Raw genomic sequence first — 24,296 nt, forward strand, 5'->3', positions numbered from 1 at the left:
TTGGCCAGTCCTTTCCACTCTCAACTAGGGTTTTCATAATTACAAAGTCTTTCCTTTTTAGCAAGCAGAAATCCACCTCCCTTAAATCAGAAAACTATTTTGGCTTCTCTTGCCATAAAAAAAAAAAGAAGAAGAAGAAAAAGGGATCATAAAGTTAGAGTTGTAAGCAACCTTAGAGGCCATCTAATCCAATGCTATTGTGATACAGATGGGGAAACTGAGTCCCAGAGAAGTTAAATTCCTCTTCTAAATTCATACAGGTAATGTGTGGCAGAACCAGGAAGTGAACTCAGATAAGTTGACTCCAAAGCTTTCCATGTGTACAAGTATCTTTTCCCCTATGTCTGCAGTCCCCTCCAACTTAAGTCCTATCAATATAGCTCTGTATGTGTATGTGGTTTTAAGTCAGGCAACGTGTTCTAAATGAAAGAACCCTAGATATGGAGTGGGAAAACCTAGGCTGCGCTGCTCTGGACAAGTCATTTCCCCCTACCTGGGCTTCAGTTTCCCCATGACGGGAAATAAGGGGGTTGGATCCAATGGTCTCTAACCTCACCGGCAGCTGTAACTGCTGTCATTCAAAAGCACCCTTGAGAGAGTGAGATGTTGGCAGCAGCCAATAGAGAGGGGAAGGCACGCAGGGATTGGGAAGGAAGTGGGCTTTCATATTTGCTTCATCTTCAGGACTCTGCTGGATCGGATGTGGGGAAGCAGTGGGAAGGAAGCCACCAGCCTGGTCGGAGTTACTGGGGGTTTGGTCCATCCTGCAGGTACCACCGGCCCCCCTCCCGCTGTTGGCCTGTCTATCTGCGGACAGGTGGGCAGGTAACCATGACGACGGGGCACCGCGACTCCCCCTTTCTAACCAGGCGAAAAGCGAGTTGCTGCGCAAAGCCTGCTCTGCCCTAAAGAGCGGCGGAGTATGACCCAGCACACGAGACCCCTGGGCAGGCTTTAGAACGCAGCCCACCCAGGAGGGTCCGCCCGTGCTGCGATCGCTGCCAGAGCGTAGGCAAGGGTCTGGACGGTCCCATCACTACAACCAGCACGGGGCAGGAGCCAAGACAGTTCAGGACAGAGAAGGTGCCAGGGAGATGGCTGGCTGAGGATGAGGGCAGCTGCCCGCTGCCCAACACAGTCCAACGCGTTCCTTGCAGTCGGGAGAGTGGGAGACTTTCTTTTCTTTCGAGGTGCCTCCAGACGCAGGGATCCACATAGAGTTCCAATGAGCTGCACGCTTGCTGCGGAAGAGACTGTACCGGGGTCTCCCGACCTGGTCCAAACTTCTGGCTTGCCTACGTAATCCAATTAGAGAGGCGGAAAAGAGGGCAATGAAAGCTCACTCTTCGTCATCCTGAAGATCAGTGAGGGTCTCATTCCTTGTCCCCTTCCCTCCTCGAAGACTGAGAGAATTGCTGCGAGGAACCTCACTTGTACCTTCCAAAGGAAGCCTGAACCCTCATCCAAAAAACCAAAACAAAACACAAAACCTTCTGCCCAAGCAACATCTGGAACGGAGGAGAGCACGGCTCGTGGGAAGGCGAAGCCCATCTTCCCGAACACAGAATACCATGGAAGGTTAGTAGTTTTCTCTCCCTTCTGGTCTCATCCTAGGCTCCGACTCATTCATGCTGCAGAACTGGTGGGGCAAAGTGGGACAGTGGCTAAGGGACGTGAGAAAGTGTGCTACTCAGCCCCGGGGGCCTGTGTGGAAAGACCCCTGAGCTTTGAGACAGAAGAGCAGGCTTTGAGTTGTCTGAAGAAGGTAACACAATCATTAATGTTCCCCTTTTACAGAGAGGAAAACTGAGGTACAGAAAAAACAAAATACTAGTCCAAGGTCAGGGAACTAATAAGTGTCAGAAGCTTTTGATTTCAGATACAATTGTCTCCATCTACCCTGAGATTCCTCTCATTTACTGGTATGACATTGTCCAAGTCATGTCGTCTCACCAGGCCTCAGTTTCTTCTTTCATAAAATGAGGGAAGATACTAGATGATCCTCTAAGTGTCCTCCCAGCTGACATTCTATGTTCTTTCTTCTAAGGTCCTTTCAGCCCTGGTATTGTGTTCAGTGTTCCTTTCAGCTCAGCTCTGACATTCTGTAAGACAGTAATCATCATTGTGTCCTGGGTGGGTAGGGAGGCATGGTCCCGGGGGTAATTGTTTCAGTTTCACCAATTTGTGTGTGTGGAGGGGAATAAGTAAGGAATTATGTAACTTAGAGCAGGAAGGTTTCCCCCAAGGCACAAAATCATTTCCAAGACATCTTTTTATAAATTGGTGGGTCTTAGAATTACAGGCATGTCTGTTCTGTGCCACTGGAGAGTTTCTTTGGACAGCCCCTTGGGCCCTCAGACTGTGGGGATCCTAGGGAGAAGAGTGATGGCTTCATTTCTGCAGATCCAGGCTCAATGTCCTCTCACAGACAGCGGGGAGGAGTGAAAAGATCCTTCATTTAGGAATCAGGAGGGCTGATCGCTCAACCTCAGTGTCTTACAATCAGTGGCTTTCAATCAATCAATGAGTATTAATTAAACATTGACTATATGCCAAGCTCTGTGGTAGGAATTAGAGGTAGAAAACCAAAACCAAAATAGTCACTGCTTTCAAGGAATTTATATTCTACTGTCTGTATAATGGGCTAATAGCATGAGGGTAAAGGGAAGGTTTTTACAGATAAGGGACATGTGAGCAAGTTTTTAGACATCAGAGAAGGGTCCCATAGAAGAGACTGAAAAAAAAAACTGAGAGCAAAGGAAAGATCAGTGAGACAAGCTCCTAAAAGAGAGGGAAGAGGAAGGATTAGGAGCTCTATTAGAAGGCTTATCCTAGACTAGGAGCAGAACCTCATCATCCCCAGAGAAGGCCACAAGAAGCATTTATGAAGTGTTTCCTGTATGCTAAGAACTGTGGATACAAATACAAAAGCAAAGACAGTTTGCCCTCAAGGCTCTTATATTCTAAAAGAGGAGATAAGATATTGGGGAAGTAGTGAGTGACCTGGGAGGTTTGATTTTGAAGGTTACAGGGTTAGTCAGGGGAGTGAATTGATATCCCATTTTTGATTATGGTTCCAGAAGTGGAAATGGGAAGGGGTGAAGGAGAGAGGATATACAGACAGTGTGGCAGGGCAGCTAGAGAGAAGATAGTTTGGTGGAGGTGGTCAGTCATTTTTCAGTCACATCTGACTGTGACCCCATTTGGGGTTTTCTTGGCAAAGATACAGTAGTGGTTTGCATTTCCTTCTTCAGCTTATTTTACAGATGAGGAAACTGAGGCAAGGTCAGCAGGGAATAAAATACAGCATGGCTGGAACTGGCCTAGATAGAATGAGCCAAGTGAGTCACTCACTATTAAGGGCAGGTGTTCTCCAGCAGGAAAAATGAAGTCCTCCAGGGCATGATTTCTGATCTGAAGCCAGTGGCTGCCTTAGCTGAGGAGAAGATGGTAGCAAGTAAAGACGAGGGAAATGAGAAAGCTGGAGAAGATAATCTGTCTTCTCTGTGAAACAGGAGGAGATGTCATTTAATAGGGAAGGTTGGGTTGGATTTGGGGACTTGAGAAGGGAAGAGAAGGTCTGGAAAAGTCACTTCATGGTATCAGAGAAGAAAAAAAGGAGTTGTTGCTGTTGCATTGTTTTTCAATTGTGTCCTCCTCTCCACAACCCCTATCTGGTGTTTTCTTGGCAGAGATACTGGAGTAGTTTGCCATTTGCTTCTCTAGCTTATTTTACAGATAAGGAAACTGAGGCAAACAGGGTGAAGTGACTCAAATGCCAAAAGCCCAAATGGAGTGAAAGGACATAAACTTGTAGGAGATATAGCCTGGAGGGTTTTGCCATTTGGCACTGCAGTCTATCAGCTTGGATTGGAGAATGTAGATAGTGGGCATGGCTAAGAGTTGATCATCAGTAGAGCAAGGAGCTAAGAGATTCAAGTGTAGAGAATGGTACCTAGTTTAATTGGATCATTGTGGGATCATTGGAGCCATACCTAAATGGATCAGACACATCTGAGGATGGTGAGTTCTGGTCCCTGGATATCTCCAAGCAGAAATGACTCATGGGGGTTGTTGTAGAATCATTTCCCAATCAAATAAAGGTTGTACTAAATGACCTTTAAGGTCCTTTCCAGCTTTGAGATTCTATGACTCTACATTGTATTGGTCTTTCCTGATCCCCCAAGCTGCAACATCCTCATAAACTTCCCTTGTGTCTGCTTTGTGTCTGTCCATATATGTGTGTGTGTACTATCTCATCCATTACAATGTAATCTCCTTGAGGGCAGGGACTATTTCACTTTTGTCTTAGTACCCCTAGCAGAGTCCCTGGTGCACAGGAGGGGCTGAATAAATGACTGATAGATTCGTTAGTTAGTATGGTATAGTGAAAAGATCACTGGATTTGAAGTCCAAGGATGTGGGTTTAAATTCTGGCTCAGCTGTTCGCTACCTGAGTGACCATGTGCAAGTCCCTTCTGCCCTCTGAGTCTCAGTTTACTCCTCTGTAAAATGAGGGGGCTGGGCAGGATGATCTTTAAGGTTCCTTTCCCTTCTGACATTCTATAACCAATGTTCTTGGGTCTCTGTTGGCCACAGTTTTCTACTCTGTACACTCAGGCATTTAACCTAGATGACCTCTCAGCGCCTTCTCAGCTCTGATCTGTTATGTTCACATGAAGTTCCTTCAGGGAAAGGAACCCAGGAATTCCTCCTTTGAAAGTTCTTGTTTCTCTTAGCCTCTCCAGTCAAGAACTGGTCCCAATGCCTAATCTCTGTCACTTCCATTTCAGTGTGTTAGACTGTTTTCATGTTTCTGTTTCCATGCTATAGAGAGAGGATAGAGGCTTACTGGGTTGGTCAGTGCCCTGCAGATGAGAAATTCTCCCTCTGTGAATGAGGAAACTGAGTCATGGAGCATCAGAGTGACTATGGCTCCATTCCATGGGGTGAGTCAGGGGCAGGGCTGGCAATAGAATCTTACCTCCTTCCCTACCCTACCACCCTACCTGCAACCCCCTGCTCCATCTCTGGCCTTCACTAGCCACATCAGAGCCCCTTGGCAGCCTCTTTATTCTGAGGGTGCCAGAGGATGGGACCAGCACTACCCCAAAGCTGATTTCACCCTTAGGAAGAAATAGAAGCTCAGCCAGAAAGACACTGGGCTTTGAGGAAAGAGAGTGGGCAGAGAGAAAGGGAGGGAGCAACCACAGGTTTCAGTTTCACCTTGGTTCAGGGCCTCTAAGTTGTGAAAAGGGGAGGCTAACTCTTTCTTAATGTCTCTGGGAGGTCCTGGTACCCCAGGAGAGGCCCAAGGCAGCCTTTTTCTAGTGCAGGGGCAGGAAACCTGAAGCCTTGAGGCCACAAGTGGCCCTCTAGGTCCTCAAGTGTGGTCCTTTGACTGAATCCAAGTTTCACAGAACAAATCCCCTTAATAAAAGGATTTGTTCTGTAAAACTTGGACTCACCCAAGGACCTAGAAGGTCCTGCCCTAGTGCCACAAAATGAGTTCTTGGCAGCCTCCCTGGAGCTCCTGCATTTGGTTTTATTCCTTACAATTTACCCATGAAAAAACTCCCAGTCTTCCCCATGCCTACCCCACCCCCACTCTTCCTGTGCAAGGGGAAGGTCCTAGCAGCTAATTCAATTTGGCAAGAATTTTTATTATTATTAATCTGAATAATGATAATAAGCACTTTAGGATTTGCAAAGTACTTTACAAATTAACTCATTTGATTAGATTACGAAGGGCCTGGCATTGAGCTGGGCATTAGAGATACAAAGACAAAAATAAATAGTCCCTGCTTTCAGTTCTTATGGCTGGAAACAACATGTGCATAGATGTCAATAAAAAATAAATGCTGAGAAATTCCAAGGTGAAGGAAGATGAGGCAGTGGTGGAGCTAAGCACTGGGGAGCTAGGGCTACCAGAAGATGAAGAGGAAGAGGAAGGGGGGATGGCCTGAGGGCAAAGGAAGGGACCATGGACACCACTGAGTCCAACCTCCTCATTCTACAGATGAAGAAACTGGGGCAGAGATGATACACAACCCAGCCTGGATGTTACTGGGAGTAAGCATCTGAGGCAGAATTTGAACCCAGGTCTTCTTGACTCCAAGCCCAGCTCTTTATCCACTCTACCACCCAGTTGGTTTCTTCCCAAGGCATGAAAGGCTATAGATCAGGGCTTGGTTTGGTGCTTTGTTGATTGTCTAGATTTAATGCAGTGATAGTGTCAATATTAATAATGCAGATTAAACATAAAAGTATGTGTACATTATGTTTTGAGAGCTGGTTGTTAAAAATTTATCAGCACATCCATATGCCTATTCCATCAAGTTGATGCAGTGGATAAAGTGCCAGGCTTGGAATCAAGATCTGAGATCAAATCCAGACTCAGACATTGACTAGCTGTGTGATTCTGGGTAAGTCACATAACCTCTGCTTGCCTCTGTTTCCTCACCTATAAAATGGGTGTAATAATAGTACCTACTTCCCAGAGTGATTGTGAGGATCGAATGAGGCAATAATTGTAGCCAGGTACTTTAAATAATAATCTTAGCTATTCTTATCTCAAATTTGAGATCTTACGAGTTCTGCCCTATTTTCAGTTCTATGACTAGGCATACTGAGTTCCCACTCAATCTTGTCTTCTCTGGCTAAATATCACTGGTTCCTATGTGTGACATGGACTCAAGGCTGGTTGCCCTCCCCTGGATGCTCTTTAGCTCCTCACTATCCTCTCTCCACTGTGTAAACAGGGGCTTAGTAAATGGTTGTTGACAACGAATCAAGCAAACAAGGCATCAGTGATTCATAATGGGATGAGTGGTGAAATCAGAATGAAGGAATAAGGTTTAAATCTTTGCTCTGCCCCTGACCTTTCTGAACCTCAGTTTCCTCATCTGTAAAATGAGGCATTTGTATGAGATGACCTCTGAGGAACGAGCCTGTGATTTGGAGGAGATGACCAGAGTTTGGGGGTGGATTAACAGAGCATGGTCAAGATAGGGTAAATGGCTGGAGTTATTCTGGGAAGTGGGGAAAGATTCAGCTGCTGTGGGTTATAAGATGTCTCTACCTAAACACAGAGGTCATGCACCCTTAACTCTGGCTTAGTTTTCTCATATGTCTAACTTTTTGACCTTCGTGTACTTCCTGGGTTCTAGAGAGAACCACTCAACCTGGCAATGACTCATCTTTTGCCAACAATGAGAACAGCACCCAAGTCCCTTCTCCTGGGAATTTCATCTTCTCCTCCTACTACCAGCACTCCTGGCCAGTGGCAACCATGTTCATTGTGGCCTACATGCTCATTTTTCTCATGTGCCTGGTGGGAAACAGCCTTGTCTGCTTTGTTGTGGTGAAGAACCGACAGATGAGGACAGTTACCAACATATTCATCCTGAACCTGGCTGTCAGTGACCTGCTGGTGGGTGTCTTCTGCATGCCCACCACCCTTGTGGACAACTTGATCACAGGTGAGTGAGGGAGGTGCATCCATGGGTAGCATGTGACAATGGCATGGTGAGAGGTTGGGGTCCATCAGAGAAGCCAAGTATTGAGGAAGGGGAGTCAGAAGCTGTGGAGTTTGACTACAATTGAGGAACACAAAGACAGAATCTTAAGAGTCAGAGTTGGAAGGCACCGTGGAGACCATCTTCTCCCATCCTTTCACTTAACCGATGAGGAAGCTCACGTGCGGGTCTGATGGATCCCATTTCTCTCCCCCTCCCCAGCCCTCACTCAGCAAACTCCAGTAGCTCTCTATTACCTCCAGGGTCAAGTATCAGCGTTTCTGTTTGACCCAGTCTTGTTACTCTTGACTCCCTCACAAAGTCTATGATCCAGAACTGCCTGTTGTTCCTTGCCTGCAAACATGCCATCTTCCATCTCTGCATGTCCGTAGCCTATTCTGAGAATATTCCTCTCCCTGGTGACCTGCAAGGCTCAGCTTAAAGCCTTCGTCCTCCTCCAGGAGGCCTTAGCTGTCTCCACCATGGCTAGCATCCCCCTTCTGAGATTACTTCCTATTTCTCTTGTAAGCATCTTGTATGCACATCGCTGTTTGCCTGTTATCTTTCCTGTTGGACGGTGAGCTCCTTGTGAGCAGGCGCTGTTTTTGCTTTTCTTTGTATGTGTAGGGCATGCTACAGCATCACGCATACAGCAGGCACTTAATACATGCTTGTTGACTGACTGACTGACACAGGAAGCATCTGAGAGATCACAGGACTTGGAATCAGGAGACTGGGTTTGAATCTTGCCTCTGACACCAGCTGCGTTGGACTGGCTAGAGCCAGTCTGCAGCCTGTCCCTCCCTGACTCTCCCCTTTCTGCCAGGAAAGACATTAGGGGAAGAGGTGCCCTATGGCCTGGCAGGCTAGGTTGTGTCTTGGGGCTCTTTGAGCAGTGTGATGTGCCAACCATTGTTTGGGTTATGGAGCCCTCTAGAGGTACAGTCACGAACACTTCAGAGCTAGGGGTTCACCTAGCTGCCAAGGCTGAAGAATCCACAATTGACATGGGGGCTCTGGGACAGAGATGGGCAGTCTTGGCATTCATGCCACAGATGACATGTGGGGGATTCTGGATATCATTCACACTGCTGGTTCAATCAACAGCATGGGAAGGCATTTGTCTTCTCCTCTAAAGGGAGGAAGGGAAGGGATAAGCATTTATAAAATGCCTACTGTATGCCGGGCATACGGTAGTGTGCTGCTTCACAAATATTATCTCACAACAACCCTGGGAAGTAGGTAATAGGATTATCTCCATTTTACAGCTGAGGAAACTGAGGCAGATGAAAGTTAAGTGACTTTGCCCAAGTTTATACAGCGAGTAAGTATCTGAGGGAGATTTGAACTCACTCCTCCTAATTCTCCAGCCCCTATTGCCCGTCCACTGTACCACCTAGCTGCCTCTGAACTTTTAACGAATTCAGTTCTGCAATCTAAAAAGCATTCATCAAGCACCCACTGTCTGTAACACTCAGCTGACTGTGTGACTCTGGGAAAGCAACAACCTTTGATTGACTCAAAGATGAGAAGTTACAAAACAAGGGGCAGATCTATATTGGTGCAGGAGACTTCCTCATTAAGGTCTCCTTATATCAGTGAAATCACAGGCCTGGCCCATGTATAAAGGATTAGGCAAGTCTCTTCCCCTTTCTGTCCCTCAGTTTATTCAACTATAAATGGGTTGGGATTTATGATAGAAACTGCTCTCCACCTTCAGAGAAAGAACTGATAGGCCTGAATACAGATGGAAGCATACTTTCTTTTTAAATTTTTTTTGGGGCGATTTTTAGGTCTGTGTTTTCTTTCACAACATGACTAATACAAAAGTATTTTTTGCATGACTGCACATGTATAACCTATATAAAATTTCTTGTTATCTTAAAGAGGGGAGAGGAGTGGGAGGGAGGGAGAGAATTTGAAACTCAGAATTTTAAAAAAATGAATGTTAAAAATTATTTTTACATGTATTTGGAAAAAAAGATTACTTCAAAATTTAATTGGGTTGGATACCATCTAATATCCTTTCCAGCTTTAAATTGATGATCCTCTGAATTACTTTGTGCTCTAATTAGTTAATCAACAAACATTTGTTGAGTCCCTACTTCAGCCTGGCATTGAGCTGGAAACCAGATAGTCCCTGCTCTCAAAGTGCTTACAATCCAGTTATCTATGTGTGCATCATATTCCCCTAGAAGGCTTTTGTTGTTTTTTAGTCTTGTCTGACTCTTCCTGATCCCTTTTGGGGTTTTCTTGGCCAAGACACTAACATGGTTTGCCATTTCCTTCTCCAGCTCATTTTACAGATAAGGAAAGTGAGGCAAACAGGGTTAAGTGACTTGCCCAGGGTCATATAGTTAGTAAGTACCTAAAGATAAATTTGAACTGAGGTCTTCCTGACTCCAGGCCCAGCACTTCATCCACTTGATCACCTAGCTGCTAGTAGTATAGTGTAGCACACTACAGACTCCCAGAGATAAAAGTTGTATCTTATTTAATGTTGGGCTCTCTCCAGCCCTTCACACCATGCTCCATCTTCACGAAGCGTTAATTAAATGTTTGGACCTGCCCCAGCTAGTCCTTGTGCTTTGCCTTTGGTAACCTGAGTCCAGAATTTGCTTTGGATTGATTCATGCCTATTACACGTCATCTCAGTTTGTTTGGCTCAGCCTTGGAGCCTGGTAAGATCTCACTGAATTGGTGAGATACTGAGTGGGGTTGTGGTTAGCTTTCATTGAAGCCACGAATGAGAGAGAGGCAGATGCAGGCTGGAGGTCTCTCCAAACCAGGCCCCAGGAAGTTAGGACAGAAACAGAGCTGTAACTAGAGAGTTTGGTGAACCAGGCAAGAACCCAAGACCTGACAAAAGCTCAAGGCACAAAGGTATCTTCTCAAGCTTCCGGGTAGCTTTCTGGAAAGTTTGCTTTTTGGCTATTCATGCAAACCAAAGGCTAAGCTCACTTCCTTCTACTTTTCGAAAGGAACATCCGCTCACCCCACGCAGTGCTTCTTCCTCCTTCCCTTTCCAAGAAGACCAGTGACATCATCAGGCTCTAGTTTAGGCTGCACACAGAGCAAAGAACAAGATGGGAGGCTGGAAGGCAGAGCCTCTGGAGGTCTCTGCAATCCGCCTTTGTTATTTCTCCATCTCAGTCTTGTGTCTCCCGTGAAATGTGACAAGTTCTCCAGTGTCAGAGAATTGCTCCTTGCCCTGCTCTGAGCCTGTCCCACCCACAGCAGCCTCTTTCACTTTCAGTTGCTATGATTGTTATGAAATCCTTCCTTTTACTCAATTTAAATTGATCTTTGCAGCTTCAGCCACTGGTTTAGCCCGCTGAAGCCCAGCAAGAGAGTCTCATTATTTTTTCTTTTATGTGACAACCTTTTCCCAAACCTGAAGCCCCAGAGTCTGCCCTTCTTTAGGATCAGTCTCCCCAGTCCCCTCAAACCCTGCTGCCATGCCAGTGTCTCAGCCTGGCGCTCCTGGTTCCCTTCCCCATGATGCTCTACTGCCTCTCTAAAACATAGCCCTGGAACTCAGCACAACCTGCAGATAGGGTCTGATCAAGTCAGAGGACAATGGGCAACCAGGATTTGGAGCCAGATTTTGGGCTACCGCTTTCTACCTGTGTGACCCTGGGCAAACCACTTTCTGGATCTCAGTTCCCTCATCTGTAAAGTGAGGTAGTTGTTATAGAGGATCTCAAAGTTCCTCTAAATCTATGAGCCTATGACTCTCACTTACCCCATTATGAACAATGTGTGGTCTATCATAGTGTGGCCTAAGATCACTTTAGCTTTTGGCTACCATGTTATGCCATACTCCTACTGAGCTTGCCAGCCACTAAGACTTCCTGATCTTTTTCTCATGAATTATTATTTACCCACATTCTCCCTTTCCTAGATTTGTTGGTTCATTTTCTGAGCCCCCCAACATAGGACTTTGCATGTGACTTGTCCAGGTTCTCATAGCTAGTAAATGCCTGAAGATGGATTTGAACTCAGGAAGATATCTCCACAACTGAAAGCCCTGAGCTCTATCCACTGTGCCACCTAGCAGCTCCATTGGTCTCTATTAAAGTCCTTATTAACTGATTCAGCCCAGTATCCATAGGATTATAGATCTACAATTGGAAGGAACCTCTGAGGTCATCTAGTACAATCTTCTCATTTTATAGATGAGGAAGCTGAGGCCTATGTAAAGTAAGCATCCAGAGCTTGAACCCAAGTCCTCTGATCTCAGATCTGTCCTATTTAGTACATTGCTTCCTTCTGAACCACTGAGATCTTTTTGGGCCCCTATCCTGTGCTTCAGTATGTCAGGGGACGGGGATGGGGATAGGAATGAGATGGGGAGGGGGATGGAGATGCGGATGGAGATGGGGATGGGGAGAGGGAGGGAATGGAGATGAGGATGGGGATGAGGAGGGGATGGAGATGAGATATCAGCCATCCCTTCCAGTTCCTTCCTGCCCTTTGGACCTCCTTGGGTCTCAGTTTCCCCCTCTGTACAATGGGGAGGCTTGGATTCCAGCTCTCAAATCATACTCTTGTGATCTCTGCCCTTCCAGGTTGGCCATTTGATAATGTCACATGCAAAATAAGCGGTCTGGTCCAAGGCATGTCAGTTTCAGCTTCCATCTTCACCCTGGTTGCTATTGCTGTGGAAAGGTGAGTGAGCTGGGTGACCCACAGCTCCAGCCCCAGAGATTCCCCATCCTTGGGACCCCCAAGAGGAAAGACTGTGCCCCTGTGGTCCAGAGGCTGGGCTTTTGTTTCATTGGAACCTGTGATTCCCTTGGTCTAGGGACTTCCAGTGAGGAAGTGCTACCAACCAGTATAATTTGACATCTCCTCCAAAGTTTACAACCTTAGAGAATTGTCTGGGTTCCTAAGAGGCTCAGTGACTTGTCTGGGATCAGGGCTCTAGAGCTAACTGAGACCCACTCATGTTACAGATCAAGAGACTGAGACCCAAGAGAAATGGAGTAAACTGTACACATAAAAACACATATTGGTATTAGAAATGGGAATTGAATTGGGGTCCTCAGAACCCAAACCAATGCTCTTTCCACTGGATGACACAAAAGAAAGACAGCCATTTAAAAAATTGAGTTGATGGGCAAGAATGTCTTTTATGTACTTGGTGGTGAGTAAAGAGGGTTTGAGTCTGGTTTCCAATGGGCAGGAGTTTATTAGCAGTCAAATCTCTGAGCTTAAGGGAGAGATGCTGGCATGGGGATGGGAATGGGGATGGGGATGGAAATGGAGATGGGGATGGGGAAGAGGAGGGGATGGAAATAGAGATGAGGAGGGGATGGAGATGGGGATGGGAATGGAGATGAGGATGGGAATGGAGATGGGGATGGGGATGAGAAGGGGATGGAGATGGGGATGGGAATGGGGATGGAGATGGGGATGGAGATGAGGAGGGGATGGAGAGGGGATGGGGATGAGGAGAGGATGGAGATGGGGATGGGGATGAGAAGGGGATGGGGATGAGAAGGGGATGGAGATGGAGATGGGGATGGGAATGGGGATGGAGATAGGGATGGGGATGAGGAGGGGATGGAGATGGGGATGGGAATGGAGATGAGGATGGGAATGGAGATGGGGATGGGGATGAGGAGGGGATGGAGATGGGGATGGGAATGGAGATGAGGATGGGAATGGAGATGGGGATGGGGATGAGGAGGGGATGGAGATGGTGATGGGGATGAGGAGGGGATGGAGATGGGGATGGGAATGGAGATGAGGATGGGAATGGAGATGGGGATGGGGATGAGAAGGGGATGGAGATGGGGATGGGAATGGGGATGGAGATGGGGATGGGGATGAGGAGGGGATGGAGAGGGGATGGGGATGAGGAGAGGATGGAGATGGGGATGGGGATGAGAAGGGGATGGGGATGAGAAGGGGATGGAGATGGAGATGGGGATGGGAATGGGGATGGAGATAGGGATGGGGATGAGGAGGGGATGGAGATGGGGATGGGGATGGGGATGGGGATGGATGGGGATGACAACCATTACTACCACCACTGCTACTGCCATCATGGCTGACATTTACCTGGTGCTTTAAGGTTAACCAAAGTGCTAAAAGAACCAATCTATTTCAGTGTTATTGGGAGAAAAGCTCCTCATAAGCCTTGAAGGGCAGATATAAAGGTGAATGATGAACACCATCATGGCTGTTCTTTGGGTGTTGCTGCTGCCACCAATTCCATTTCTCTCTCTGCCCAGGTTCCGCTGCATTGTTCATCCCTTCCGCCAGAAGCTGACCCTGAGGAAGGCACTGGTCATCATCACCATCATCTGGGTGCTTGCACTGACCATCATGTGCCCATCAGCCATCACTCTGACCGTTACTCAGGAGGAGGACCATTTTATGGTGGACAGCCAGAACCGCTCGTACCCCCTCTTCTCCTGCTGGGAGGCCTGGCCAGAGAAGGGCATGAGGAAGATCTACACCACAGTCCTCTTCTCCCACATCTACGTGGCCCCCCTGGCCATGCTCATCATCATGTATACCCGCATCGCCTTCAAACTCTTCAGGTCCCGGGACCCACAGCCCGATGAAACAGCCATGGAGAGGCAGCGTGTGTCCCGACGGAAGGCCAAGGCCGTGCACATGCTCATCACCGTGGCCTTGTTCTTCACTCTCTCCTGGCTCCCTCTCTGGTGTCTGCTGCTCCTCATTGACTATGGCCACCTGAGCCAGCAGCAGCTGTATCTGGTCAGTGTCTACATCTTCCCCTTTGCTCACTGGCTTGCCTTCTTCAACAGCAGTGCTAACCCCATCATCTATGGCTATTTCAACAAGAATTTCCGCAGAGGCTTCCAGGCTGCCTTTCAGACCCAGCTTTGCTCCATCAAGTGGGGAAATCACAGGGAAGCCTACTCTGAGAGGCCTGGGAGACTCTTGGCAGGGGCCATGCGCAACCGGATCTTTGTGGAGGTGCAACCCAGTGACTCAGCCCTGCACACCGAGTCAGGCCAGAGCGGTGATGTCCAGAGGACGGGGCGCTTCTCCCTACAGCATGGTTGGATGGCCCATCGCCGACTGGCCAAGAAAGATCTAGAGGGTCAAGGCTGTTCCCACATACCTCTTAGCATCCCAGCTTGGGACATCTGAGGTGAGGGGCAGCGGCTGGCAGCTGGTGGCAACAGAGACCCTTGGAGTTGGACAGACTTGAAGGGAAATGTGCTGTTAGTAACAACTCGTCTCCACAGGGCTTTAAGGTTTGCAAAATGCTTTCCTCCCAACTGCCCTGTGAGGGAGATCACGTCATGGATACCAAGCTAAAAGAGATGTTTGCTTCCACCTTCTTGGGTGACAGCCTAAGCCCTTTGTTGTTACATAGTACCCCACGTGCCACCCTTTGCATTCTGTCTCATGGTTACAGAGGCAGAGAGTCTTGGAGAGGTGAACAGCCTTGCCCAAAGATACACACTCAGCATTAGAGCTGAGATTCAAGCCCAGGTCTCCTGATTGAAGATTGGAGCTTAATTCCTCTGCAATAAGGTGAGCTTTCGGCAATGTCAGCCACCTCTGCCAAAGCAGTGACACCTGGTTTAGGGGTCCAGAGAATGTGCTGAGATTTCCAGGTTGTCCCGTTGGGGATAGAAAAAGAAGAGATCTAACTCTGCTCTGACTCTCATAACCAGACCTTGCCATCCAACCCCCACCACCACTGGAGGAGAAAGGCCGGTACAACAGCTTGCTCTCAGGAATCATATAGGATTTCCATTTAGTCTTTTAAATTTGTGGTTGGGAGAAAAAGTGAATTGTCTTAACTCCCTTGGATTCTCTGAAGCTCATTGGGGCTGCAGCCATTTCCCACAATCTGGGTCTTTTCTTGCAAATCCCTGGGTTTTGGCAACACATCAGCCAGCTAGACTTCCGTCCTGGTGCCAACACACCCTCTTTAGAGAGTCCCTGTAGGACTGATGACCTAATAATCCACCCTGGGCTGTGCCCAAAGTCTGCTCTACAGAGAAACACAGGAATTCCCTCATCTACTCCCATCATTCTCAGCCTGGTATTGAAACTAAGACATCTTGTTTGTATTTCCAAGGGGATTTCTCTCCTGGGAGGTTTCACAGATGGGTTTCAATTCAACAAATATTTATTACTCAACTGAACTAACATTTTTTGAATGTCTAATATGTGCAGAGCAATGAGAGACATGAAGATTTATTTAAAAAAAAAAAAAGCCCTGGCCTCAAGGAATTTACACCTCTACCCAGGCAGAGTCCTTGTTTTTGAAGAAAGTAAAGATCATAAAGTAAAGCCTTGATGAACTGGAACCGTCAATTTGTCAGCATTTAACTTTGTGAAAGAGGAAATAAGAAAAAAATGAAATTAGAGAGTTATATTCTAAATATTTCAGGGACCTGTGGTCTGGTCCGAGGGTCACTTTATACTTTTTCCAGATACTTTACTTATTCCAGTAGATATTTAGTAGATATGTTCATGAGCTGCCAAGGTCAAAACACTTAGCCCCTGGTGGTCAGACATCTAGTGTGGACCCTTCCTGGTCTTACTCAGGCTGATTCTCAGAGAACAGACATATGGCCTGTCCCTGGGCCTACACTCAAAGTTTTTTCAACTTGGTGGCTTTATCAGATGAGTTCAGCAAACCATGTGGGTTTACAATCCACTTCCATAGCCTTGGATTATCCAGGGTCATCTCTACCCCCTAGTAAGGTCTCAGAGTAGAACTTTACAGGAGGCTGAGAAATTTAATTGAAGAAAAAACTCCACAGAGTATTGGGGTGACCCAGTTTCAAAGACTTACCCACAATTTCTCCACCTACAGTCCTGGAGACTAGTTGGTTGTTGGTGTGCAGAGTGGTGAGCATGGAGCCTCCATAAGGGCCTCCATGAGCCCAACTGAGGTACAGTTGTGACCCTCACCGTGCTTTACTTACACAGGTAGGAAAGTGGACGTGGGCATTGGAGAAAGATTCTTAACCATTTTGTTTTTCTGGTTTGGCTAAAATCTCCCTGAACTAGAGCCCTCATTCTCTAAGCTTCCAGGTTTGGGGAAGCTTAGAGAGGCTAGTTTCTTATGTGAATCATTAATATGTATAATGTCTATGAGTCCAAGGCCTCTGGCCTAGCAGAACTCTCTATGCTGCGGTGGGAGGGGAATCAGACATGTTCTACTTGGCCTCCAAGGACAGAGCCAGGAAGAGTGGGTAGGTATAGGCTGCTTTGAACTTCATGTCCTAAGAATTTAGGGCTGCCCCAAAGCAGAGTGAGCTACCGAGGGAGGTGAGTTCCCTGTCCCTGGAGATCTTCAATGGGAGGACAGATGACTCGTTGGACAGGTTGTGGTGGGGACTAATTCAGGGAGATGAAATAGCCTCTGGACTGGACTGCCTTCCAGCTCCAAGATTCTGTGATTGTCTTTACTCAGGAAGAGGAAAGCTATTTGTGAATTTGTTGTTCCCTATAATCCTTAGGAGAAAACCTATGGGATTCACCTCCTCCCCTTTTATGAAGTGCATTATGTGACATACAAGTCTCCTTCCCAAGTCTCTACCACAGTCATGCTTGTGAGAAAGAGGACTGAGAACTAACAGTTTCTTCATAGACCTCGGTTCAGGGCTTTAAAAATAGGCCAGAGGAAAAATCACCTCAGGGCTCCCTTGGCCCCCTCTGGGGACTGGGACCTGGCCCAAGCCTCCAGCTGCTTTGCTTTTGAGCCCAACTTTTTTTTTCAGCAGTTCCCACCCCCTTCCATCTTAATGAAGGAGCTGGTGGGGGTCCTGGTAAGACCTCTGCCTTTAGAATCAGAGGCCTGGCTTCCAATGCTGATCTGCTCCATGTGTTCCCTGTGGAGTCTTGGGCATGTCTCTTTCCTGGGCCTTAATTACCCTCTCTGTAAATTGAGCAGGTCATTTAGATTTAGGGGTCATTAGATCCCGACATGAGTACATTTCAGAAGCCTATGAACTTGGTTGAGATAAAAATCACATCTTTCTTTTTGCTAAAGTCTAATGGAGATTTAGCATTTCCTTCAACTATGATTGTAGACAGTAAACTACAGTCAGATGAGATTTCACCAGACTGCCAAAGGGGTCCGTGATGCACAGAGGGTTAAGAACATCTGGCTTTGAGGATCTCCAAGGTCCCAGTTATAAATTCTGTGATAACTGCCTGCCAAGGGTCATCAGCCTGCCCTGAGTCTCTGCTCAGCCAATTATACTGGTTCTACTGGGACAGCAAAAGAAACTATGTTCCTGCTACAGCAGCAGGTGTTATATGTCAGACTAGCTCATCCCAGGGCTGGTTCCCCAGAGTCTGCACAAGGTGTCCTGTTGTTGTTTTTAGAACGAAGGAAGGAAGGAAGAAAGGAAGGGAGGAAGGAAAGAAGGAAAAAGGGAAGGAAGGGAGGAGGAAGGGAAGGAAGGAGGAAACAAATATTTATCAAGCACCTACTTTGTGCTAAGCAGTGTGCTAAGCCCTTGAAAGATAACTCCGAATGAATAGTGTGTTTTTTCCTCAAGACGCTTTACTTCAGGTGAAGCGTTCATGGGAAGTTGGCTGGGGTGGGCCAGGTTTCCTAAGGTAGCATCTTTTCATGGGCACAGCCCCTGTATGGGGAGTTCTTTGGAAAAGAAAGAAAGAAAGTCACAGGCCCAATTTAGCACCACCAGCCACAGTGTCATTGCTTCTCTAAATCCTGGCCACATCTAATTCAGGACAAATGGTCGTTCTCATTCTCGACCATGGCTAACGAATGACTTTCTCTGCTTCTCCCAGGACAAACAGAACCACCCCAGCCCAAGAAGGTTGGCAACAGACCTCCAGGCCCTGACCTATCCCACCCCCAGCCCCACAAACCACAGTCCACCCAACCCAACAGCTTAGATCTTTGTCTTTGGGAAATGAAGCCGCCTGTGTGGCTCCCTTGGAGTTGGAATAGGGGGAGGAGATGGCAAGGTGGAGAGAAGCATCCTGACCGTAGGCTTCTGTCCATTCATCTCCAAAGCAAAAAGAGCCAAACCCAGTGCTCTATAGACAAAGCATTTCCTATCCAACTGTACCATCTCACATCTTTTTCCTTAAATCACCCTGACTGAAGCCATACCAATAAAGACAGATGACAAGACAACTAGAAAAGGCTTCATTATAGAAGAGCTATGTTGAATTCATGATGACTGGTTCATTGTTGAACAACCAAATATTGACCTGCTTCTCTTGCTATGGAGTGATTTATCTTCAGGGAGTGACTTAATGTCATCAAGGATGCTGAGCCTCAGATCACTGGATTTATTCAGCTCTCTTCTGGGGTTTGGGGCTTTACAAAAATAGCAAATCCAACAGAGGTTGTTGTACGCACCCAGGCTTCACACAGCTTTAGGACTGACTGCCCAAGAGCTCCGATTTCATCAGCTCGGGCACTCCCACCAATAGCTCCGATCTAGTCTCCTCTATGCCTTGGCAAGTGCTCTGCAATTGCTGCCATGGTAGAGAAATTTTCCCTCTGAGGCCAAGCCTACCTGGCCATGAATTTCACTTTGATTCAGTAGGAATCAATGAAGACCCCCCACGTGCCAGACATTGTGCTGGTGCTGGGGATGCAAATTGACCAAGCACCTCCCAGGTAAGAGGTAGTGTGATGTAGTAAAGAGTGGTCCTGGGTTCAAGTCCTACTCCACATATATCCTGGCTGTGTGACTCCGGGAAAGTAATTTAGTTTTTCTTACCCTGGGAATAAGAGTTACAGAGAAGGTACCAATTTGTAGTAGTGAAGGGAGTTTTCCCACATGGGAGGTTCCTATACCAATGAAGTCCCAGGTTCAGGCCCTTTCTCAGCCAGACTTCAAATTTGGACTTCAAATGCAAAGAATAAAACAGTCCTTACTCTCAAGGAACTTGAATCCTAACAGAGGGGACAACCAGTACATATGTATGTCCAGAAAAAATATTAAGAAATAAGTATAAGGTCATTGGAGGGCACTAAAAATGGGTAAGATCATGCAAAGCTTCAAGGAAAAGTCAAATCTGAGGTGCACCTGGAAGGAAGAGGGTAGGGGTGAAGAGGTGGGGCATTCCTGACTTGGAGATCATCAGTCCTGGGCTTCAGGGGGCTTTCCTTGTTAGGAGGTGTGAGGCTCTCCAGACTTAGCCCACAGAGTCGCTGAACCCACACTGGAAAATTTCCTGACTTGGTGGTAATAATGATAATGGTGATGATGAGCTTAATTTATATAGCACTCTAAGGTCTGCAAGGTACTTTTTAACTATTATCTCATTTGTTCCTCCCAATGTCTCTGTAAGGAAGCATCCCCATGTTCCAAAGGAAGAAACTGAGGTTTAGAAAGGTTTTGGGACTTACCTCGTCCCACAGGTAGGTTTTGAACCCAGGGATTTCCTGGCTCCAAGTCCTGGACTCTAGCAATGGTGCCATATTGCCTCCCTAGGACCTGCCAGAGCTTTTGAACTGGGAATACATCCTTTGAGAACCCAAGGTGATGTGTCCCTGTGGGGTGTGTGTGTATACATACACATATATATATGTGTGTGTGTGTATGTGTGTGTGTGTGTGTGCGTGTGTGTATACACAGACACAGACACACACACAGACACACACACACACATACAGAGAGTTAAGTGGAGGATTCAGGTGTCACAGTTTAAATTGTGCCCCAAAGTGACATATATAATCAATATCACCAGTCTCTAACAAGAATATTCAACTTGTGGCCCTGGCATTCAAGGCTCTTCACTCTCTGGGTTCAGCCTCCTTGCCCAGCCTGTATTTCATACGACTCTTCTTCATGTCCTCTGGGTTCCCACTAAGCTCCATGACTCTGTCCCCTGGTCTTGACCTACCCTTTCCTGCCTTCCACACTTGAAAGAAACTTCTCCCAGTCCCCGTCCAACATTGTTGAAAGTAGGACCTTTCCAAGGCTCAACCCTGAGAAGTTTCTGCTGCATCTAGCAGGTGATGGTGATCCCTCCCTCCCCCAAATTCTCCTCTACCTCGCTGGCCTTACACATTCTACATCTCCCCTTCCTCCTGAGACTAGGGCTGTTGGGGCTCAAGAATTATGAAATTTCTCGTTTTTCTATCCCCGGGCAGAAAATTAATATAATCTGTCATGAAAACTATAGATAGAGGGTATTCCCATGGCAGACACATCATCCATCCACTGAAGGCGGGGAGAATGCTGGCATTAGGAATCCTGAATCGGGGACTTATTCTTCCATTGACTCTGGACAAGTCATTTCACCTCTGCCTACCTGAGTTTCCTTATCTGTAAAACTGGCATAATAATAGCACCTCATTCCCAGGGTTATGGTAGGGATTAAATGAGATAATGGGTGCTTTAGAGACCTTAAGGCATTATATAAATGTTCATGATGGTGGGAACAACGGATGACGAGGATGATAACAACGCTGATGATGATGATGATGATGAGGTCTAGTGGACAGAGAGGGAGCCTTCAGACCAGGGAGATCTGGGTTGGTGCCAGGTTTCCACCACATCCTGGCTGTGTGACTCTGGATGAGCCACAATCTCCAAGGGTTCTGGGGCACCAAGAGGAAGGGCCTACCTGTCCTGGTAGAGGGATTTTCCTTGTCTAGAAGTTCCCCATATCAGTGAAAGCCCAGGTCCAGCTGGTGTCTCTGGGAGGGGGTTCTCCAGACCAGGGAGCCAAAGGTGTTTCATTAACTAAAAGGATGGTAAATCATAGGATCACGAGAGGTGAGGCCAGAAGGGACCTTGGGTGTTGTCCAACCCCTTCCTTTTCAGATGTAGAACCTGAGTCTCAGAGAAATTAAGACTTGTCCAAGGTCACTCAGCAAGGAAGTGGCAGGGCTAGGATTTAATGCCAGGCTTTCTGACTCTAATCGCAGGGACTTTTAGCATCAGCTCCTCTTGGTCCTTGTCTTTGTACCTTCAGGGCCTAACCCAGTATGCTTTGCCCACAAAAGATGCTTAATAAATGTTTGTTGAACTTAATTGAATTGAGTCCCTACAGCACAATGTTTTGATTCATGCTACTGAAATTCCAAATTCTAATAAATTAATTCACAAATAATGAGGTAGGTGGTATAACACTTCCCCCTCTACCTGGGACATAGAAAAACTGAGGACCAGAGAATGGAAAGAGATTGGCTTAATAATAGTAACACATTTCTGTGGCACAATAAAACTAGCAAAGTGCTTTCCTAACAGCCACCTTTTCAGGAAGGTTCTCTAGGAGGAAACAGGCTCACAAGGGCAAAGTCTTTTGTCCCCTGCTACTCCTCTGGCAAATCTCAGAGGCAAGAATGGAACGCAGGCCTCCTGATACTCTACCTTGCCACCTGACCCCAGCTGCCAATGCCCTCGTGGGACCTTGTATTTCTCTTGTATCTGCTTATATAAATGCCTGTTGATTCATTATGTGTTTATATTGTCTTCTCTGGGAGAATGGAGGCTCCCTGAGGGCAAGCACTGGTTCATTTTCGTCTTCTTATGCCTGCTACCTCCCACAGGTCACATAGTAGGTGCTTAATAACGTCTTGCTGAGTCATGGTGAAAATTGAACCTGATAAGTTATGGCACCAAAGGGACTGTTTTCCTCCCCAGCATTACCTTCTTACAGCACTCAGTACGCAGAGATCCATATAGCAGACATCTTAAATTGCTAGGAACCAGGGGAAGGTGTAAATAGTTTGCTGCTACATGGAATTGAACTGTCAAAAAAAAGAATGCTCTCCATTCCGTGCACTTGTCATTGTAAGATGAAAGCTTGTCACACCCTTTAAGATAGAAGTCCCCGGTACAGACCCAGGCCTTAGTGTTTAACATATACTTTTAGAAAGAAAAAAAAAGTGGCTGCTGTCAGATGCCCACAAATGAATGGTTGTGGTTAGAAAAACCTCCTGACATTGCTGATCTGGGTCGATTTGTCAAATGGTCAATGACTCTATTAAGTCACTCTGTGGGAAGAGAGATTGCTTTCTCTCTTTCCCCTGACTTCCTTTATAAAAAGTTGTTGAAAAATTCATTCTTTTGTCACTCCAATCTACCCTCTTCCCCAACACCATACTTATCTTTTTTTTTTTTATTTAGCTTTTAACATTCATTTTCACAAAATTTTGGGTTACAAATTTTCTCCCCTTTTCTCCCCTCCCCCCCCAAACGCCAAGCATTCTAATTGCCCCTATGACCAATCTGCTCTCTCTTCTATCATCCCTCTCTGCCCTTGTCTCTGTCTTCTCTTTTGTCCTGTAGGGCCAGATAGCTTTCTATACCCCTTTACCTGTATTTCTTATTTCCTAGTGGTAAGAACATTACAGTTGATCCTAACACTTTGAGTTCCAACTTCTTTAGCTCCCTCCCTCTCCACCCCTTCCCTTTGGAAGACAAGCAATTCAATATAGGCCAAATCTGTGTAGTTTTGCAAATGACTTCCATAATAGTTGTGTTGTATAGGACTAACTATATTTCCCTCCATCCTATCCTGTCCCCCATTACTTCTATTCTCTTTTGATCCTATCCCTCCCCATGAGTGTTGACCTCAAATTGCACTCTCCTCCCCATGCCCTCCCTTCTATCATCCCCCCCCACTCTGCTTATCCCCTTATCCTCCACTTTCCTGTATTGTAAGATAGGTTTTCATACCAAAATGAGTAGGCATTTTATTCTTTCCTTTAGTGGAATGTGATGAGAGTAGACTTCATGTTTTTCTCTCACCTCCCCTCTTTATCCCTCCACTAATGAGTCTTTTGCTTGCCTCTTTTATGAGAGATAATTTGCCCCATTCAATTCTCCCTTTCTCCTCCCAATATCTTTCTCTCTCACTGCTTGATTTCATTTTTTTTAAGATATGATCCCGTCCTCTTCAATTCACTCTGTGCACTCTGTCTCTATGTGTGTGTGCGTGTGTGCATGTGTGTGTGTGAAATCCCACCCAGTACCCAGATACTGAAATGTTTCAAGAGTTACAAATATTGTCTTTCCATGTAGGAATGTAAACAGTTCAACTTTAGTAAGTCCCTTATGACTTCTCTTTGCTGTTCACCTTTTCATGGTTCTCTTCATTCTTGTGTTTGGAAGTCAAATTTTCTTTTCAGCTCTGGTCTTTTCATCAAGAATGCTTGAAAGTCCTCTATTTCATTGAAAGACCAATTTTTCCCCTGAAGTATTATACTCAGTTTTGCTGGGTAGGTGATTCTTGGTTTTAGTCCTAGTTCCTTTGACTTCTGGAATATCCTATTCCACGCCCTTCGATCCCTTAATGTAGAAGTTGCTAGATCTTGTGTTATCCTGATTGTATTTCCACAATACTTGAATTGTTTCTTTCTAGCTGCTTGCAATATTTTCTCTTTCACCTGGGAGTTCTGGAATTTGGCCACAATGTTCCTAGGAGTTTCTCTTTTTGGATCTCTTTCAGGCGGTGTTCTGTGGATTCCTTGAATATTTATTTTGCCCTCTGGTTCTAGAATCTCAGGGCAGTTTTCATTGATAATTTCATGAAAGATGATGTCTAGGCTCTTCTTTTGATCATGGCTTTCAGGTAGTCCCATAATTTTTAAATTGTCTCTCCTGGATCTATTTTCAAGGTCAGTTGTTTTTCCAATGAGATATTTCACATTATCTTCCATTTTTCCATTCCTCTGGCTTTGTTCTGTGATTTCTTGCTTTCTCATAAAGTCCTTAGCCTCCATCTGTGCCATTCTAATTTTGAAAGAACTATTTTCTTCAGTGAGCTTTTGAATCTCCTTTTCCATTTGGCTAATTCTGCTTTTGAAAGCATTCTTCTCCT

General features: G+C 46.2%; 1 protein-coding gene across 1 annotated transcript; it reads left to right on the forward strand.

Moving 5' to 3' along the window:
• The first annotated feature begins 700 nt into the window (after nt 1–700).
• On the forward strand, nt 701–15,804 carry NPFFR1 (neuropeptide FF receptor 1). Its single transcript, XM_072627224.1, has 6 exons — nt 701–825; nt 912–1,190; nt 1,615–1,765; nt 7,166–7,481; nt 12,089–12,188; nt 13,760–15,804. Exons 1-6 carry the CDS (start codon nt 701–703, stop codon nt 14,649–14,651), a joined length of 1,863 nt encoding a protein of 620 aa, XP_072483325.1. The 3' UTR covers nt 14,652–15,804.
• The last annotated feature ends 8,492 nt before the right edge of the window (nt 15,805–24,296 follow it).

The sequence above is a fragment of the Notamacropus eugenii genome, chromosome 1, assembly GCF_028372415.1.
Source record: "Notamacropus eugenii isolate mMacEug1 chromosome 1, mMacEug1.pri_v2, whole genome shotgun sequence".
NCBI lineage: Eukaryota > Metazoa > Chordata > Mammalia > Diprotodontia > Macropodidae > Notamacropus > Notamacropus eugenii.